Source organism: Physeter macrocephalus, chromosome 11 (genome assembly GCF_002837175.3).
Source record: "Physeter macrocephalus isolate SW-GA chromosome 11, ASM283717v5, whole genome shotgun sequence".
In the NCBI taxonomy this organism is placed as follows: domain Eukaryota; kingdom Metazoa; phylum Chordata; class Mammalia; order Artiodactyla; family Physeteridae; genus Physeter; species Physeter macrocephalus.
This window is the reverse complement of record NC_041224.1, coordinates 114,737,400-114,758,645: the sequence shown is the minus strand read 5'-3', so window position 1 is coordinate 114,758,645 and position 21,246 is coordinate 114,737,400. Positions and strand designations below refer to the sequence as shown.

Below are 21,246 nucleotides of genomic sequence, written 5' to 3'. Positions count from 1 at the left end.
TTGCACTTTCGAATTTCCATTTATTTCGGTCTTTGCAAAATTCTCTTATTGGAAAAAATTTCAGTTCCCTGGAAGACTGTAAAATGCACCCGGGGCTTCCCTGGTGGCGCAGTGGTTGAGAGTCCGCTTGCCAATGCAGGAGTCTGGAGCCTGTCCTCCGCAACGGGAGAGGCCACAACAATGAGAGGCCCGCGTACCGCAAAAAAAAAAAAAAAATGCACCTGGAACAGTTCTTTTCTCAAAAACATAGGTTTTGAGAAGATAGAATTATGAAGTTGCCTGAAAAATGGCAGAAGGTAGTGGAACAAAAGGGTGAATACATTTTTCAATGAAGTTCTTGGTGAAAATGAAGTGTGTCTTTTATTTTTACTTAAAAAACTGAAGGCACTTTTTGGCCCACCCAATATATATTGTATGTGTGTGTATACACACACACACACACACACACACACACGCCCTCCTGGCAATACGTAGTGCACATTACCATATTACATGTGTGGGGACCCTCTGTAGGAAGGAAAACTGCCAACTTGGCATTTCGCAAAATGATTTGGATTTGGATTCCGCTCCCTCACACACAACATTTATCCTCAGTTCCTCATTCTTTGGCACTATTGTTCTATAAAACGCTCTTTAGGAAACACTGCTTTACCTATGGCACACCCTCGACCTTTAAGATTTATGTATTTATAGTTTCCATAATTATAATTTTTAATAAGAGCCTAATACTCTTTGAAAATGTCAAACTTAAGTTAACCATTTCTCTAATGTTGGACTTTCAGATTTTCAGTTTTCGCTTTTCTTAGTGCTGTAATCAACACTTATGCTTCTGATATTTTCCTTTTTCTTTCTCTGGCATGAATTTTCAAAAGCTGATGCTTTTGACAAATGGTTTTGATATTTCTGTGGCTTCTTTATATTTTCCAAAAGAGTGGAGTCTGTTTGTACTGTCACTATGAATTTATCAGCTTTTCTAAAATCTCAGTATTGGCTATGAAATTTTTATATTTATAATATTTAGATTTAAAGTACATATAATTTTGAATCACCCAGCTAAATAAAATTCTTACTAAGCTTAAATCAATATTATACACTTAACATTTTAAAGTATTAACTAATGGATAACTAATTTATTTTTAGGGTTATTACAGAGAACTAGAAAGACTAAATTCATGTCAAACACTGATATCATAGATTTGAATTTCATTGTCGTATTCCTGCTATTTTCTAAAGCAGTTTCAGTTGCTATGGGCTTATCTAAAAATAATAATCAAGTTAAACTTTTTCTTACCTAATTTAATAGATGAATTATAAGAGAGTAGGGGACACTAATCAGCTATTAAAATTATCTATATTATCTAGTCTCATCATTCTTTACTTATAAATTAATAGTGCTAGTTTTTTGGGGTTGTTTTAAGTGTTTTGGTTATTTTTAGTTAAAGAAAAACAGCCTTTTCCAAGGACAACAAAATGAACTCAAAATCAGAAGGAAACAGGGTGTGGGCTTCTTACAAGCCATTGCTCCAAAACTTGGACGTGATTTTCCTCCTGGAAAATCAGGGGTGACTGGCCAGCAGAGGGATGACTTCGGTGGTGAGTGGAGCTGCAGCCTACCCCTGGTCTCCATTTTATAATGGTGATGTGAAGATTAAATGAAAAATCGATTTGTCACAGCACCCCAGCCTCCAGAGATTCCGATTAAGTTGGTTTAGGCTCAACTTCAGTATTTTTTAAAAGCAGCCAGAGGCCATCATCAAAAACTCTACAAACAATAAATGCTGGAGAGGGTGTGGAGAAAAGGGAACCCTCCTGCACTGTTGGTGGGACTGTAAATTGATATAGGCACTATGGAGAACAGTATGGAGATTCCTTAAAAAACTAAAAATAGAACTACCATACGACCCAGCAATACTACTACTGGGCATATACCCTGAGAAAACCATAATTCAAAATGAGTCATGAACCACAATTTCATTGCAGCTCTCTTAACAATAGCCAGGACATGGAAGCAACCTAAGTATCCATTGACAGATGAATGGATAAAGATGTGGCACATATACACAATGGAATATTACTCAGCCATAAAAAGAAACGAAATTTGAGTTATTTGTAGTGAGGTGGATGGACCTAGAGTCTGTCATACAGAGTGAAGTAAGTCAGAAAGAGAAAAACAAATACCGTATGCTAACACATATATATGGTATCTAAAAAAAAAGGTCATGAAGAACCGAGGGGTAAGATGGGAGTAAAGACACAGACCTACTAGAGCATGGACCTGAGGGTATGGGGAGGGGTAGGGGTAGGCTGTGACGAGGTGAGAGAGTGGCATGGACATATATACACTACCAAGCGTAAAGTGGATAGTGGGAAGCAGCCGCGTAGCACAGGGAGATCAGCTAGGTGGTTTGTGACCGCCTAGAGGGGTGGGATGGGGAGGGTGGGAGGGAGGGAGACGTAGGCGGGAAGAGATATGGGAACATGTGTATATGTATAACTGATTCACTTTGTTATAAAGCAGAAACTAACACACCATTGCAAAGCAATTATACTCCAATAAAGATGTTTAAAAAAAAAAAAAAGGTGTAGGGGGAAATAAGGAGAGAACGAGCCCAAATATAAAGTAATGCCAACCCCCTCACCGCCATGCCCTGTTTATTCCACACTTTTTGTCTCTTACATCTTAATATCAAAAATTCTGTTTTTCCTTTTTTCCCCCTGTGGAAGGGCTTCCTAGCATTGAGGAAGGAGAATGAGCTTTGTTGCCAAAGAGACCTGGGTTTATTTTCAGCTCTACTGTTTATTGTCATGTAAGTTTTTTCTTCCATAAAATGGGGACGAGTAATGCCTTCCTTGCTTTCTTCCTTGTGATGATTAGAGGTGATATAAATTAAGCACCTAAAAGTTCCTGGCTCAGTGAGTAATAGCTACTGTTGTCAATTTGTGATTTGGAAATCTGTTTGGAAAGTGAAAGGCATTGCCTTGAACTATAGCAGGCAGTACATTTGTCCTTCCCACTTGTGATGTTACCAAGATGATGCTAACAAATGGTATTATGGATTATAAAAGTTAGGAATCTAACGGAAGTTTAGTTTATTTATTGGTTTCTAAGGGTTTCATTTTAAAAGTTTTTAAATCATTAAAAATTTGGAGACTAGAGAAGATAGCATTACCCATAATGCTACTACTCTAATAATCATTGTTAACATTTTTGAATCATGATTTGGAAAAATAACAGGAGCATCTCACAATTTAAATGATGGCTAGAGAAGCCAAACATTTTATGAAGTATAACTATAATAATGGAAAAAGTGCTATACCAAGAGAAGACAGTATAATCATGAAAGGCTTCCTGAAGGAAGGCTTTTTTTTTAAGGTGAATTTTGAAATAGTTTATTGTAGGAAGAAGCAAGGTATTTCAGATTCAAAAGTGGAATACAGACAGGATTTTAAAATCATTAAGATGAAACTATTAACTCTAGAATTATAAGTGATTTGCTTCAATATTCATTTTATCCTACAACCAGTGAAATACAGTGTGTCAGCAAACCAACTTTAAGACTGTGCCTAGGGATATTTAAAGTACAGTAACAGAAAGACCTCATTTTCTTTCTACCAAGGGTAGCCTTCCTTAGGCAACATCTTAATTATGACCTAATGCTCTGTGTAACTTGTGAGTTCCTATTTTGTAACCTATAATTTTGCAAAGCCTGAATCGCAGGTCATAGGGAATAATAGGTCAGTAAAGAATTATCCATCTTCTTTCTAGATTAAATCTTGGGATTCAGAACGAGCTGCCCAAAGTGTGTCACTTTTGCATGAGGATTGTTTTGAACTAAAGGCAGTCGAGATGCTGTGGGTTCAAGAGAAAATATTGCCCCTCCCATAACTACTTAGAAGAATTTAAATTTGGGAGTTTTCCCAGAAAAGAGTTATTACTGGAGGTAATTTTTATCTAGTAGACCCATCTCTATGTCAGAGCAAACATCTAGTTACCAAACATCTACTCTTCTTAATCGTCCTGTGAATGACTCTTCCTGCCCTTCGAAGCCCCAGGCCACTGTCCCATTCCTTAGCTTAGAATGGCATAATACCTTATTTTACCTTTCTTTCTTTCAACATTTCATGTATCTGGGGTCTTTGACCCTCTTGTGTATGGGGTTCCTGTATGTCCAGAATTAAATTTTTCTCCTGTTTATCTGTCTCATGTCAATTTAATCTTAGACCATCCAGAAAAAAAGGGTAGAGGAAAGTTTCCTTCTTCCCCAACAAGCTAATTACTGTTTTGGGTTTTTGTTTTGTTTTGTTTGTTGAAAGGTATAAATTTTAAAAAGATTTATGTATGTACCTGAAGTATGGGAGATTCTTGAGAGGTTTTTTTGTTTGTTTTACTGTATGCTTTTTGAACAAAACTGAGAAGCTAAAGACTGGAGGCTAAGTTGAAGCTGTTGTGATGTCTTTTAGAGACGTGAGTTGAGAGTCAAAGAAAAGTAATTTAAATTTAAGTATGAGACAGATTCCAAAACTTTAACTGCCTGATCCATTCTGGAATTAGTTCCATTTACTGCTGAGTGGCTTATTCATTTTGTAAATTGGTCTTTTAATGCTCTGGAAAGAAAAAAAAAACAACAAACCAATTCGACAAACCTATCTTATTTTGTGTTTGACGTTTTCTTTGATTGTTTGTGAATTTTTTTCTCTTTTCTCTCTTCAAAATGATATAATCATTTTAAAAAACTAAAATGACCAAAAAGATTAGGGAGACTTATTCCCCCCTGCATAAACTTCAGCATATGTTCCCAAAATAGTTCTGTAAACCCTATATAGATATGGTGATTATTTCATGTTTGCAAATGTCAAATCATTATGTAGTACACTTGAAACTAACATAATATTGCACATCAACTGTATTTCAATAAAAATGAATGAATGAATAAATAAAATGCCTGGCTTCAGGGTGTTTGACAGGCTTGATTGGATAAAAGGGTGGCAGCATAGTATCTAGTGGTTAAAGCACATATATCTAGAGTCAGATTGCTGAAGTGTATGACCAGGTTCTGTGTGACCTTAGGAAAGCTACTCAACTTCTGTGTGCCTCAATGTCCTCATCTTAAAATAGTGCTAATAAAAATAGCTACCCAAGGACAGTTTTGCGAATTAGTTATTCAAGAAAATGTAAAGCGCTTGGAGTAGTGCCTGGACTATAATAAGTGATCAATAAATAATTAGTTTCTGTCAAAAATAATAGCTGGCATTACAGTTGGCACACAACAGTTTGATGGAATCTTTTTTTCAAGTAGCATAACTGTACCTTGAAAAATATATTGATATATATGTTCACTTTTAATAAACTAATCCCTTTGTAATCTCAACAAACATAAAAATGGAAAATAAGAGAAAAACTAGAAAAATAAGCATCCTTCAGGTATATATAGCCATAGGGTTGTGGTCAGATTAAAACATAACAGTAGATTGACTACGTTTGTATTCATCATCCTAAAGTGAAACTATAGGTTAGAGCAGGAGCATCTGTTATTTGCAAAATGCATTTGCTTGTCTCATTGATGATAGGTATGTGGAGATCACAGGTGCATTTTAGATTTGGGGGTTTAGATGTGGGATTACCAGTGTGAATTGTCTGCTTCTTTTAGGAGTGATTTATATGAGGAATGTATTGAGGGCATTGTAGATAACTTTATGCCCTGCTTATGATCTCAACCTTTTACTGAATTATTTATTATTGCATTGTGTTAGCTATTTTGCTTCTTGATAGATCATTTTACACCACAATATTGCTGCTGCCTAAGGAAAAAAATGTCTCTTGAGCAGTCCTAATGACCTCTAAAAAGGGTAATTTGATTCTTGAGATTTTGAGTTGCCCTGGTGGTTATAAGAAGTTTTCTCTATGATACTCAGGGTTTTTTTTTCCTCTCACAATCGTAGATACTGAGTGCAAACTTGCTTTTCACCTTCGGTATACTTAGTAGCTTTCTTCTGGAAATTATTTCTGTAACATTTATTAACTTTATCCTTAATTGTATGTATTTTGGTCAGTTCACTTCGATAATTTAAGAAAGGAAAGGAGGGTTTTTTAAACAAGCTAAAATTTACTTTATCTTTATAAAAGTAAATTTGTTAGCATGGTTGTTTATATTGTTCTTGTTCCTCAAAATTGACGTTTATGAAAATAATCTAATGTGCGCTTCTGTTTTCTTTTGAGGGCAGTTGGTGCCAGGTCATGGGTGGCACTGGGCGTGCGGGCAGGACTAATTAGGGGGGGACAGCCGAGATGGCTAAAAGCAGCACATAGGTTTGAGAAGACAGTGGTGATCAAAGCTGTCTTTTGGCCTCTGGGGCAGCGTCATAGTGAGAATATAGGATATTAACCCAAGCCAGAGGACGAAAGTAAGGTAAAGAGTAGGGGTTGAAAACTTGAATACCCATAGAAGTTGGCAAATAATGTAAATGAATGAGGCAGTCCAGCTGGCGACTGTGCCTGATGGAGAGTCCTTGCCCCTCTTAGATTCCGTCATTCATTGCTGTATGGGATATGGACCCAGATTTTTGTGTAAAATCTTGTGTTTAAATGTTAGTAACTAATTTTTTTCCCTAGTACGTACATTGCAGGCCAAATTTAGCCAACAGTGTACCAGTTTGCAACTACTGTCTTTTAAAGGGGCTCTTTTAGTTATTTAACAATAATGATGATGTGATACTCTAGGTAATTTTATACCCATAAACTTTCTTGGAGAAAAAAATGAAGGAAAGAAAAGCCTTCCCATTGTCTCTCCCATCTGATTTTCTAATACATCTTGCTGGCTTCTCTACAAAAGATTGAGATTTATTTAGGGGAATATGAGCTATGTATTTTATTTGGTTTAGTTTAATTACCTGTAGCATTCTGTCTGTATTTCTGTGCAGTTCCAATTACCTGCTGTTTAGCTTGGAGTTTTATTTATAAGGTATCAAATTTATTTTTGATACATCAGTGAATAAGAGTATCCATCTTATATGTATATGGTGCTGTCTCTGTTATTTTAATGTTCTTGATGACAGCTGTTACTCCTGTAAGTAGTAGTAATGAATTTTTTTAAAGCCAGCTTATGTTTTTTAAAAAATTTCTCTGCTTAAATAATTTTTCCAACTTTTTATTGTGATCTTTTTAAAAATACAGAAAAATTGAAGAACAGTAAAATGATTACTCACATACCCACTACCAACATTCAACTGTTAACATTTTGCCATATTTTATGGCTAATTCATTGATGTACTTAACCATTTGAAAATGAGTTACAAACATCATGCTGTTTTACTGCCATATACTTGGGCATGCACCTAGAAATAAAAAATTCCATAACCACAAATGCCATCTTATAGATTTGTGTATGAGTGTGTATGTATTGTGCACACATGCTTATGTGTTGTATATAAGCAACACAGGAACTAGAGTGTACCCAGGAGATGATCATGAATCTGAAACAAAACAAAACCTCCTCTGTCTTATGTTGATTATTTCCTGCAACAGAAGTAAAGGCTACATTGGATCTGGGTCAGAGCAGACATGATCTTTATTGCTATAATCCCTGGACAACATCCATGCAAGTGCCTTCAGAAACATGAGTTTGCTTTCACAACAAGGCTCCCAGAGATAAGGAGACTATCTATACTGGTTGGGATGGGACTCTTTTCCCAAACTCCTAGCCTCAGGCAGTGTCTTTGTTAGCTTGGGAGAACAGATTTTGCGGAGCACAGGCTCTGGATGTGCAGTCTCAGCGGCCATGGCTCACGGGCCTAGCCCCTCCGCGGCATGTGGGATCTTCCCGGACCGGGGCAAGAACCCGGGGCACGAACTCGTGTCCCCTGCATTGGCAGGAGGACTCTCAACCACTGCGCCACCAGGGAAGCCCAGGAGAACAGATTTTAATGGGAGTAAGTCCCTCTGCTCCTGGCTTGAATCTCCAGGTAAATGACAGGTTATTTATGGAGGTAAAGATCCAGGGAGACATCAAGCTTTACTATAGAATTTCAGCAGGAGGTCTGGATATTTGGTCATTTGTTAATATGTACCCATGACCCATTTTAGTAAAAAGGTGCTTATGCTACAGAGAAAACTGAAAATCTTGAGTAGTCTAACCTTAAAATTTTCAAAATTTTAATGGAACGTCTCTTCTGTTTAGCAACTTTTTGCATGTGAATGTCAATAATCCTACTCTGTTTTCCTATCTGCTCTCTAAAAAAGGGGTTTTGTGTCAGTGTTAACTAGGGTTTACTATTGGGATTTTCCCAGTTTCACCCTAGAGCTGTTACAAAAGATGTCTCCATTTATTTATGCTTTGTGCTTTTCTGTGGAAGATTTCCGGTATTATGAGTGTGTTCCTTTTCACCCTCCTTTTAAAGTATTATTTTCCTCTATTATAGGTTTTTTTCCTTAGGTATATTGACTGAAGTTTAATGAGAAGAATCGTGACCAGCTAGGAGAATTTTCTGCAAGGAATGGAATTAGCTCATAGCTTACTGCTGAATGAAGAAGCATACAATCAACTGGGTGAAGTTCAGAAGGCAGAGTTTATTTTTGATTGGTTGAGATATTTGGAGAAGCTCTTGCTGGCAACCAGCAGGGTGAGTAAAATTGCAAAAACTGTTTTTTGAGGTTTTTTTTATGTGCCAGATAATGTTTAAGTTCCTTTGATTTGATTTTCTAGTTCTGTCCAGTATAACCTAAATTAGCTTTCGAAGGTTAGACCTTAGTAAGACTTTATATTGAAATAGGTTTCTTCTGTTCAAAAGAGCAGGAAGAAATTAGCCAGTATTTGTAGTATTACTTTCAAATATATTAAAAACTAACTACAGAGCACATTGTGTTAGATTTCATTATCATTGTCTTCTGTACCTTGTGTCACTCCACATGCATGACATCCTGGTGCAGTATAGCGCTAAATAATGTGATGGGAGTTTCACTTTTAAAAAAAGTGTGAACTCTTTAAGGGGAGTGAGAATTGAGGAGTCTTTGAGTAAACATATTCCCTTTTAAAAGTTTATGAAATGGCTACCAGAAAGTGAAGACTAATCACTCATACCCTTTACCAGCATTCGGCAGTTGTTAACATTTTGCCATGTTTAACTGATGTACAGAGCCATGTGCGTTGCTCCTTTACTTCTAATACTTTTGCATACATCTCCTAAAAGTAAGGATATTCTACAGAATGACAGCACCCTATGTAATGCAAAAATGGTGCAAAGACACTACTCATGGAGACATTTAGAATTTAACAAATGACAAAAATCCATACACTAAATTAACATACTTTATTGTGGAAGTTTAGGCCTCAGGGAGCACATGAATACCATTACCACTGTGATGATATTCTGTACTCCTTTTTCAGAGCGTAGACAAGTAAAATGGAGTCACACTATCGGCATTTAGATGGAGAAGCTCGCAAAAAGAAAATTGCACTAAACTTAGAAAATGATCTGAGTAAAACAGGTAACCATTACAAGATCAGCTTTGGTGATAGGTTTTAGGTTGCTGCTTATTGATGCAGATATATATTGGGCAGAGACTTAAGAACTAAGAAGCTCTAGTTAAGATATAAATTTGCTCTACCTTTCAAACCTAAGAAGAAGGACATAGAAAAAATAGAACCCTTGTCTTTGTTCACAAAGACTCCAGTATATTGTGGTCCAGAATTTTATTTTTTGGAGATATCAGCAGGGCAACAAACTACCTGTTCATGAGGTGTAATAACCATGCCACCAACTTATTTGTACTATTTAATCAAAATAATTTTGCATTTTTCTAGAGGCTTTTAGTTAGTTCTTAATTATATGAAAGAAAAATCATATTAGAGGATTATGTGTAATTATGTTGACTTGAATTATCTTTGTTACCTTCTTTTCTAGAGTGATGTAAGGGAGAAACAGAAAACTCTTGTGGAACAGCTCCTGTCTTTGTTGAACAGCTCCCCAGGGCCTCCTACTCGCAAACTCCTTGCTAAGAATCTAGCCATTCTTTATAGTATTGGAGACACATTCTCTGTTTATGAGACAATCGATAAATGTAATGATCTTATTCGAAGCAAAGATGATTCTCCAAGTTATCTTCCCACTAAACTGTAAGTTAAATGTTAACACTGAACATAAAAGAGTTCTTCTTTGTTGTATCATTTTTATAGAACCCAAACTTTGCTGTACAGTAGAAATTAACACAACGTTGTTCATCATCTGTAGTTCAGTAAAATAAGTCTTTAAGAAAAAGAACCCCTGGACTTCCGTGGTGATGCAGTGGTTAAGGATCCACCTGCCAGTGCAGGTGACCCGAGTTCAATCCCTGGTCCTGGAAGATCCCACATGCCACGGAGCAACTAAGCCCATGCACCACAACTACTGAGCCCACATGCCACAACTCCTGAAGCCTGCATGCCTAGAGCCCGTGCTCTACAACAAGAGAAGCCACCTCAATGAGAAGCTCGCGGACTGCAAACAGGATAGCCCCTGCTCGCCGCAACTAGAGAAAGCCCACGCGCAGCAACGAAGACCCAGTGCAGTCAAAAATAAAAATATATATATTAAAAAAAAAAAAGAACCCAAACTACTTGATAATTATTATGAAACTGAATACAAATTGTTTTACTCATTTTTTAAAGAATCTAACTTTCAGAAAGATCTAATATTTTCCCATAGACTGAGAAACAGTTCTTTTAAAAAATGCTTTAGACATTTGAAGCTTAGATTTGGGGATCAAAACTGTCTGATAAAAATTTTAGCAGTTGAGGGACTTCCCTGGTGGTCCAGTGGTTAAAACTCCGTGCTCCCAATGCAGGCGGCCCGGGTTCGATCCCTGGTCAGGGAACTAGATCCCTCATACTGCAACGAAGATCCCATGTGCCAAAACTAAGACCCGGTGCAGCCAAATAAATAAATAAAAATAAATAAATAAAATTTAATTTAAAAAAATTTTAGCAGTTGAGTGTTTAAGGCACAAGTATTTTAAATTCTTCACGTTTTGTATGCTCTTTTAGTTTATTAGTTCTTAGTAGTGAAAATTAATAGTAAATATATAGAAAAATATTCTTCTAAGATCCTAAAAGAACAAGTTAGTTTCTTTCTCCGTAGGACTCAGTTCATTTTATCACCTGTTTTTTAGAGAAGGCAATTTGCCATGTATGGTTGCATAGTACTAATGTTATAGAAATTTTTGTTTATTTAATTTTTAGCTTATAGTAGAATGTATTTTCCCATAAAGTTTTCAGACTTGATGAAAACATTGTTCTTTCTCTTTTATCTTTAAGACCATCTCTGATTATCTGATATATGAAGCTTAGTTCTATTAAAAATTGTTTTGTAAAAAATTTGAGGGGATAGAATCTTTGGGCTGAGATTTAGATTAGTTGAAGATATATCTTTTTAAAATTCTTGTATTGAAAATGTAATTATTTGTTACTCACCTAAGTGTCATTCCTTAGGATTTAACAGTGGAATAGATTCTGGGAAATTTTATCCTTTAAAAGTAAAATTAAGTAGTCATCTTTACATGTGCTAAGATCCTTTTATTCCTGTTTTTTCATTCATGACTAATTTCTAATTTAAATGTCGTTCCAGCGCTGCTGTGGTGTGTTTGGGTTCCTTGTATAAGAAGTTGGGTAGAATACTGGGTAACACCTTTACTGATACAGTGGGGAATATTCTTAAAGCTATGAAGAGTGCAGAGGTAAATACAGACTTTATGGTTTCTTGAGTCAATAAAAGAGCTTTACCTATGACAAGCATACATAGTATGTATGTAAATATATCCATAAGTGACATTTCTAGGTAGTGCACATATGTACTTTGTATATTGAATCTTTATTAGAAAAGCAATAGTGAATAAAATTTTGTGTGTTCAGATAATTTCAAATGGGCACAAACTAAGGTGTTTCTCTGGCAGACCCATCCCTGCTCCCTCTTCTGGCATCACCTTTTCCATCTGATACTACTTACTAGTGCCAGAGCAAGTGCTTGTCACCAAGGATCCAGATACGTAGTTGGTAACTACCATATACCTGATGGATGGATTAGTATTGTACCAGCATCAGAAGGGTGTAAGGAATAAAATCAGGGTAGGGAAGAGTGTGGAGGACATAAGCATAACTAGGGTCAGGATGAGCTTTCAATCGCCAGGATATATATTGTCAGCCTTAGCCTCATTGATTTGTTGGCATCATTTACCATTGTGAAACACCCTTTTTTTTTGTAACTGTCTCTTTATTGGACTTCCAAGATATACTGTAATTTCTTGCCAACTATAGTTTAACAAGTTTTGAAATTAAAGCATTTGTATGTTTGTATATCAAAATTTTTAAGTCTGTGGTCCCTTATATTTAAGGATAACTCAGCACCTTTAAATATAAAAAAATCACACCAGTTCCTGTTCTTACCTTGCTTGGAAAAAGTCTAGAAAACAGCCCTGAAACAATTTATTAAAATGCTGGCCTGTCACACACATTTCTTTTTAACTGTATCAAGATAAAACATGGGAAAATTCAAATGTAAAATCTGGCAAATTTCAAGAAGCATGTAACTGATTCAAGAATTTTAAGGACAAGTGAAGTCCATAACATAAAACTGGTGAGAGAATCAACTCAGCAGATCACTTCTGAGCATCAATAGTTTACACAAAGATTGAAGAAGGTAATTCAGGAGGAGGGATTTTTTTTTTTTGTAGTGTTTATAAGAATTTATTACCATTTTATAAAATAAAAAACTTTGCCCAATATGTTTGAAAAATCTGAGAAAATTCAGATATTTTAAGATGGATAGACATTGAGATAATTTATCAGTGGTAGGTCTTTTGGTGGTGAAAGGAAAAGGAAATCTTTCTGCTCTGAAGGCAGTGATGCTGGAGGTGAACAGATTTACAAAATGATACTGAGCACCATAAATGGTAACATGTGGACACAGGTATAGGCTATACTTTAATTCTTAATTTATGTAAGAGAAAGCTCATGATGAAGACAAATAAATGGAAGGCATTGTGGGTTTTAACATATATAGAATTAGAATATATAAAAACAGCAACATAAAGCATAGGAGAGGGTATATGGAATTGTACTGTTTTAAGGGTCTTGCCACTATGAAGTGGTAAATAGTAGGTTTAATTAGAATGTAACCTATTAGGGATGTGTAGCATGATGGCTACAATAATCACTATTTAAAATAGTTATAACAATGTAAATATTTATACACCCCTCAGAGCATCTAAATTGTAAAGCAAATATTGACAGACCTAAAGAGAGAAATACACAGCAATACAATCATAGTGGGGACTGCAGTTCTCCCCCGCCCCCTTCATCAGTGGACAGATCACCCAGACAGAAATCAACATGGAAACCTTGGAGTGAACTACACATTAGACCAGTTGGACCTAATGGACGTAACCTGATCATTCCACCCAATAGCAGCAAAACATACCTCTCTTCTAGGGCACAGAGCATTCACCGGGGTAGATCACATATTAGGTCCCAAACAAGTCTGGGCAAGTTTAAGAAGACTGAAATCGTGTGAAGTATCTTTCCCACCCGCAGTGATGTGAAACTAGGTGCCAATAACGGCAGGAAGGCTGGAAAATTCTCAGTTATGTGGAGATTAACAGCAAACCAGGAGGAGAGGTTGTTAACATCTATAAATCTGGTTTTATTTAAAAGGGTGTGTCTGTAAGAACTTTTATTTACTGAAGTATGGCCACTTTAAACTTTTTTTTTTTCTCTTAACTCCATTGATTAAGCTATACTTTTTAGGCCTCACAGTTAACAGAGGATTACTCTATAGGTTTCAGAAAATTTTAAGTTAGGGACTTCCCTGGTGGCACAGTGTATAAGATTCCATGCTCCCAATGCAGGGGGCCTGGGTTCGATCCCTGGTCAGGGAACTAGATCCCACATGCATGCTGTAACTAAGAATTCATGGGTCACAACTAAGGAGCCTGCCTGCCACAGCTAAGACCTGGTGCAACCAAATAAATAAATTAATTAATATTTTTAAAAAAAGGAAAATTTAAAGTTATTGCTAAGTACTTTATTGCTCCTCCACTTTTTACCTTTATGATTTAGTTGATTCAGTACCACAACGTTTTGGAGATGTCAAAAGCGATTTCCACCTTTGATACACACCAGTAGTGATAAATAGCATTTGAAATTGGCGTAAAAGAAAGTTAAGTTTCCCGTTAGGACTCATTTTGTTAATGTCTACCTATAATTACTATCCTGCTCCTTTGAACAAAAATAAATTAATAACATTACTATGAAAATGATACTTGATCTTTCTCCAACTTTAACTTACCTATAGTGGCCTTAACTTCCTGAGCCATAGAAAGCATTTGGAACATTTAGTAAAACATCATAATACAAGCAGCTACTATTTCTTGAGTGTTTACTAAGTCCAGGCACTGTGGTGAATGATTTCCCCACAGGGGCTTGTTTACTTCTCACACTGGCACAGTGGAGTTCATCTTATCCTTGTTTCATTTTTTCATTTCTTTTTTTTGGCCACGCTGTGCAGTATGTGGGATCTTGGTTCCCCGACCAGGCATCGAACCCATGCCCCCTTCAGTGGAAGCGCAGAGTCTTAACCACTGGACCGCTGAGGAGGTCCCTTGTCTTCATTTTATAGATGAAGAAATAAGTAAGAACAACTTAAAGTCACACAGCTACTAAGGTTCAGAGCCAAGATTCAAACCCAGGTCTTTAAAATCTAAACCTAGACTTTTAACCTCTGAGTTAAAATACTCGAACCAATAAATGATAAAATATCAATAGCTATGAACTCAACTGAGCATTTACTGCGTGTCAGGCACTGTTCTAAGCACTTGACATGTAGTAACTCGTTTGATCCTCACAACAATCATTTAACTTTTATCTTTAAGATAAAGAAACAGATTTGCCCAAAGACATAGCTAGTAGGTGGCAGACCATGCACTCTTACCTTGTTACCTCATTTATAGCAACCATTTATTGAGTGCTTGACAACATGCAAGCCTTATGCCTGGCGCTTCCCATATAATTTCATTTAATCTGCACATCAACCCTATGAAATTTGTATTATGTTGAAGTGTAATATATACAAGTAACACTTTTAAAATAGTAAACACTGTAAGAAATAGCAATTATTCATGTGTCTTGATGTCAGAATAGGTTGGTTAGTGTGTACAAAAATCTGAGTATTTCTCTAATATGAGATAAATTTCAATGCTTAATACTGTTTTTCACAGCTAATTTTTTTTCCTGTTCTTTAAATTTTTTCCTCTTTGATAGTCACAAGGTCGATATGAGATCATGCTGAGTCTACAAAACATATTGAGTGGGCTGGGAGCTGCTGCTACACCTTGCCACAGGGATGTTTATAAAGCTGCTAGATCCTGCTTAACAGACAGATCCATGGCCGTTCGTTGTGCTGCTGCAAAGGTAAAATAGTCTAATGAGTAGAATTTCTAAAAATTAATATAAAGACAACTAAATCAGTTTATCCCAGTGAAAACACTAGTAACAGCTACTTGATCTTAGAGCTGCAACCTTGGTATTCAGATAGGACTATCTCATTTTAACATATGAGGAAACTGAGGCCCTGAGAGTTATATGAATTTCCCAGGGTTCTTAAAGTGGTTAGCAGCACATTGTTGGAAGTGGGGAGTTCAAGTTACCAGACTCTAAGTATTCCTTCCATTCCACTGTGCTTCCTCTCTATAATTGTGTAAAATTTACATGTACGGTTTATGTTGTTTGAAAATGATTTGTTTTTGTTTTTATCATGCTTTCTTAACATAGTTGGTTAGATAGTAAAGTGTTTATGTTGGAATTATTCTCACAATTGCTCATAGCCAACAGATAGGTTCTACAGACATTTTTCATAGCCCACTGAATTAGAAATGGGTCTTTCTCCTACCCTTTGTGGACACGTTGCTTTGTATGGTATAATTTTTATGACTTTTTAGTAAGTATTCACCTGTTGTCCCTACAATCATTATTTAGAGACTTTGGATTTGTGTATTATTTTTGCTAGATCTTGATAGGTTCTGCATCTTACATAGATCTGAACCTGACATTTATATTTTGTTTTTCATTAATTTCTTTTTTTCCCGATTGAATAGTGTCTCCTTGAACTTCAGAATGAGGCCATCTTTATGTGGAGTACAGACCTGGACAGTGTGGCCACACTATGTTTTAAATCCTTTGAAGGCTCCAATTATGATGTGCGGATTTCAGTTTCAAAGCTACTAGGCACAGTGTTGGCCAAAGCTGTAATTTCTAAACATCCAGGAGCAGGTAAATTCATGTAATTATTTTCATAATGTTTTCCATAATTTTTTCCCTGTTGATTTAAACAAACATATGTAGCATTACTGCTACCCATTATTACTTTTGAAAAGCAGAATATCATATAAATTTTAGTTTGGAAACATGTCTGTAAGTCCTAAGATTTCATTTTAAAACAATTCAGTGAAAGTTTGAGGAAAAAATTAAAAGAACTCTTAAATAAATGTGCTTTATTCAGTCATTGTCTTCCTCTACACCATGGCTTTTTTTGTTTTTTTTAAGTGAATTGTGGAGTGTTATCCAATAAGAGATATGATCTAATTCTCGAAAAATTTTTTTTTAAGCAGCATGCATCTGATTACAAACATTTGGCTTGCCATCTTCTAGATTGGTATAAGGGAGCAATGATGTAAATAATTCCAAACAGCAGATACTTGAAATTTACTGTATTTGGACAATTTGTGTTTGTGTTTATTCCCTATTTATACACTCCTAGGCAGTGAGCAAGGATGGAGTATTTTTGAAAACAAAAGGGTTTGCCTGGGTTTAATCTATAGTGTATATAAAATATTGGTGAATAATTAAAAACTTGCTTTATTATTCTGTCTTCAAAGAATAACAGTCTCACGCTAATGAAAATGTGATTGTTCTGTAAAACCTTGCTCCTCAATATCTGCAAACCGAGAGTACTAGCATCACCTGGGAGCTCGTAAGAAATGCAGAAACCCAGATGCCACCCAACTTACTAAGTCAAATTCTCATTTTAACAAGATCCCCAGATAATTTGTATGCACATTAAAGTTTTAGAATCATTGCTCTAGAAATTGTTTATTGTGACATTAAGAAGTGTTCTGGCTTCTTCTAAGCCAGTGTTTCTCAACCAGAGCTGAGAGAGGACAGTGAGTACAGCATATCAGAATCACCTAGGAAGCATTAACAACTATATAGTCCCTTCATTCTCCAGTTGAGACCCACAAGTTTAAAATTTATAATAAATTTTTTTTTAGGTTTTGCTTCTTCTAATCTTGTAATTCAGAGTTGTTCAGGGCATTTAAGAGGTTAAATCTTAAGCCATCTAAGAGATTGAAATTAGAAGAAGACATGTTTAGTCAAACCCTCTTGAAAATGTGAATTGCTCGTTTCCATAAATATATCATTAGCACTAGTACACAGTTGCAGTAAAAACAAGCAAAATACAGAATTGCGTAACAAATGTGAATAATATTTAAATGTATATCCTCCTAGAGTAGCACTAAACTAATAACAGCATTTTTGCAATCAGACTAAGCAAAGTGAAGAACTAGCTTCACCCACAATAAAAAATCTTTGGCCTAATCTTTTGTTAGGAATTCTATCATCTTGTATCTGTAAGTTCTAGGCTTGTGTTATAATTAAGTTATTTTCATACAACTCAAAAGTCATCTAGATGTCATTCATAATAGATTTTTTTTAAGTAGGAGACTAATAGTTAGCAACATAGTGCTTAATAATTTGGAAAAGAAATACAGTGGAGGTTTGTACGTTCAGCCACAATATTTGAAGATTATGAGGTACAGAACTGAAATGATTTTCCTAGTAAAATCAGCAGACTTCTAATAAATGGTATATTTTACCAAGGCATTTAAAAATCAGGGATTGAGTATGACATTTTCCTAACATTGGCATAAGTTGCCAAGGATTTATGGAATCTTTTAAAGTTACTTCTTGATCATGAACCTCAAGTCGTACTATATTTCCCTCGTCCATTCACTGTCCCGCTTTCCTAATTGACTATTTTATAGCTTTATCTTCTCCCGTGTTACTTGCATTTGACAGCCTATCTTCCATAGGCTCCCCTACTAAATCTACCACCTTCCAGCATCTATACCCATATACTCTGACTTCTCCACTGTTACAAAGATGAATTATCTCATCATCTATTAAAGTCATACGTTCAATATGTATTAGAGCTCATCCTCTCACCTGCTCGAAGATATAGCTCTAGGAAGTCTCCCCTCTCCTACATCAACTTTTCCTTCTCTTTTGGATTATTCCCTATAAAAATATGCGCTTTTTCCCCTCTCAAAAAAAAAATTTTTTTTCTTGTATTTTACTTCCCCAGCCAGCTGGAGCCCCATTTCTCTTCCCTTTGCAGCAGAGTTCCTCAGAGGAGTTCTTGATACTCTGTTTTTAGTCTCTCTTTTCTTTCAAACACACTTCAGTTAGGATTTTCCCCCAGTTAACTCTTTTTTTATATATAAATTTTATTTATTTATTTTTGGCTGCGTTGGGTCTTCGTTGCTGTGCGTGGGCTTTCTCTAGTTGAGGGGAGTAGCGGCTACTCTTTGTTGCGGTGCACAGGCTTCTCATTGCGGTGGCTTCTCTTGTTGTGGAGCATGGGCTCTAGGCATGCGGGCTTCAGTAGTTGTGGCAGGTGGGCTCAGTAGTTGTGGCTTGTGGGCTCTAGAGGGCTGGCTCAGTAGTTGTGGCACATGGGCTTAGTTGCTCCATGGCATAGGGGATCTTCCCGGACCAGGGCTTGAACCCATGTCCCCTGCATTGGCTGGCGGATTCTTAAGCACCTTGCTACCAGGGAAGACCCAGTTAACTCTTGAAAACTATTTTTGTTAAGGGCATCAGTGACCTCCACGTTCATCAGTTATTCGATAAATAAACAAGCATTTATTGGGGGTTTATACAGGACCACGATCTGTTCTGAGTGTGTAGGATGTGTTATTGAACAAAACAGATTAAAAGCCCCTGCCCTTTGGCACTTCCGTTCTAATATTTAGCCATGCTAAGCCAGTGGGCAGTTCTCAGTTGTCTTACTCAACCTTTCAGCAACATTTAACTCAGTTGATCTTCCTCCTCATCCTTTTTTCACTTGCCTTTTAGGACCTCACGCTCCCTTGGTTTTCTTTCTTTCTCTCTAGAAGTTTCTGTTCAGTCTTTGATGATTTCTTGTCTTCTCCTAGGAGAGACCCATCACCTAGTCCTTGGTCTTCTGCTCTTTACGTAGGCTCACTCTAGATGATCTTACCCAATCTCATGGCTTAAATACCATCTATATATCAGGGATTCCTGGATTTATGTCTTTAGCCCACACTTCTCTCCTGGACACCGAACTCTCATATCTAGCTGCCCATTTGACATCTCTGTTTGGATGTCTATTTGATGTTTCAAATTAACTTGTCCTAAGTGAATGCTTGATCTCCCCTCCCCCCATGTACACATACCTGCTCTCCTTGCAGTCACAGTCTTGCTAATCTAAGTTGATGTCAGCTCTGTCCCTGCAGTTGTTCAAACCGCAGTTTGTAAAGTCACCCTTGAATCTTCTCTCTCACACTCAATAACTGTTCTACCTAACAATATTAAAACGTATCTACAGTTGGGACTCCTTGGAGAAGTGGCTCATGGGGTCAGGGCAAGGAAAGTCTGAGGATGAACCGGGAGCGTCTTGTTGTGCCAGAAAGTGAGGAGCTTCCACTGGCCAGCTTTCTGAAGAAAAACTGGTCAAATCCAGGACAGTATTAGAATTAATAATGATAGAAATGGATTATAACCTGTTAAAGAAAAAAGGAGGGCTTCCCTGGTGGTGCAGTGGTTAAGAATCCTCCTGCCAATGCAGGGGACCCGGGTTCGAGCCCTGGTCCGGGAGGATCCCACATGCCGCGGAGCAACTAAACCTGTGTGCCACAACTACTGAGCCCGCACTCTAGAGCCCACAAGCCACAACTACTGAAACCCACTTACCTAGAGCCTGTGCTCCACAACAAGAGAAGCCACTGCAGTGAGAAGCACGTGCACCACAACAAAGAGTAGCCCCTGCTTGCCGCAACTAGAGAAAGCGTGCGCACAGCAACGAAGACCCAACGCAGCCAAAAATAAATAAATAAATAAATTTATTTTTTTAAAAAAAAGTATCACCACAGAGGTGGCATAGTGATTACAAATGGAAAAATATTTTACAGTGGACAAGACTGGCAGATACCTTATTCAGGTGTTCAAAGATAATATTGCCAATGTAGGGACAGATTGACACCAAGCCTGACATTTCTTTTTGACGTTATGCATTGAGAAGGCTTACAGCATTACTTAATGTAGTTCTCTTGAGGAAAAACTCAAATTGAAGGCTTTTCTATAACTGCAACTAGCCATATATGTACTCTTCAAAAATGAGAAAGTGATGAGGAAGATATGGAGTCTAGGTGAAGGGTACATGGGAGTTTATTTTACTATTCTTGCAGCTTTTTTGTAATTTTGAAATTTTTTCTAGTAAAAAATTTAAAAAATATGTAAGTATGTATACCCCGATTCCTATCGTATCTACCTTGATCTAAGCCACCATCACCTCTTGCTTGAATTACTAATTGCTCCTAATGGTTTTCTCTACTTCTGCCTTTGCCCCTCTACAGTCTTCTCTCAGCACAGAAGCAAAGTGACAGATTATATCACTCCTTTGCTCAAGGTTCTCCACTGGCACCTCACTTTACTCACCTCCTTATTTAATGATCAACAAGGTCCTATATCTTCTGCTCTTGCACCATCCTTACACTCTGGTCCATCTCCTACCAGAGCCCTCCACTGAACTCACTACACATAAAAGATACCTGCTTTATTTTTTGCATGGCTTTTAATCACTGTCTAACATACTATATCCTTAGTCCTTTGTTATGTTTATTGTTGTCTCTCCTTTTTAGAATTTATGATCCGCAAGAGCATGGATTTTGTACTCTTCACTTATGTTTCTCTTCCACGTGCCAATATAGATTTTTATCTGTTTCATCTTCAGGCTGAGGAGTATATTTTTTGTTCATGACTTGGATTAACAGAAGTTTATTTTTCCACTATTTATGACTTAAGTCAATAATGAGGATCAGAGCTCGTGACCATCATTTTTCAGAAGAATGAAAGGGCAAAAATGGGTTCTTTTTTTAAAGGAGATGTTATTCCCTAGATATTCACAGGGAGAAACTCAACTGTGTCA

General features: G+C 36.7%; 1 protein-coding gene across 4 annotated transcripts in view; it reads left to right on the top strand.

The window, feature by feature from the left end:
• HEATR5A (HEAT repeat containing 5A) overlaps positions 1 to 21,246 on the top strand; it is a 115,151-nt gene that overhangs the window by 13,602 nt on the left and 80,303 nt on the right. For all 4 annotated transcript variants that reach the window (XM_028495673.2, XM_028495674.2, XM_028495672.2 and 1 more), the window contains exons 2-6: positions 8,416 to 8,616; positions 9,898 to 10,109; positions 11,596 to 11,704; positions 15,282 to 15,431; positions 16,115 to 16,289. In XM_028495673.2, coding sequence (XP_028351474.1) covers positions 8,491 to 8,616; positions 9,898 to 10,109; positions 11,596 to 11,704; positions 15,282 to 15,431; positions 16,115 to 16,289 — 772 coding nt within the window. In that variant the 5' untranslated portion in view covers positions 8,416 to 8,490. The remainder of the gene's footprint in view (positions 1 to 8,415; positions 8,617 to 9,897; positions 10,110 to 11,595; positions 11,705 to 15,281; positions 15,432 to 16,114; positions 16,290 to 21,246) is intronic.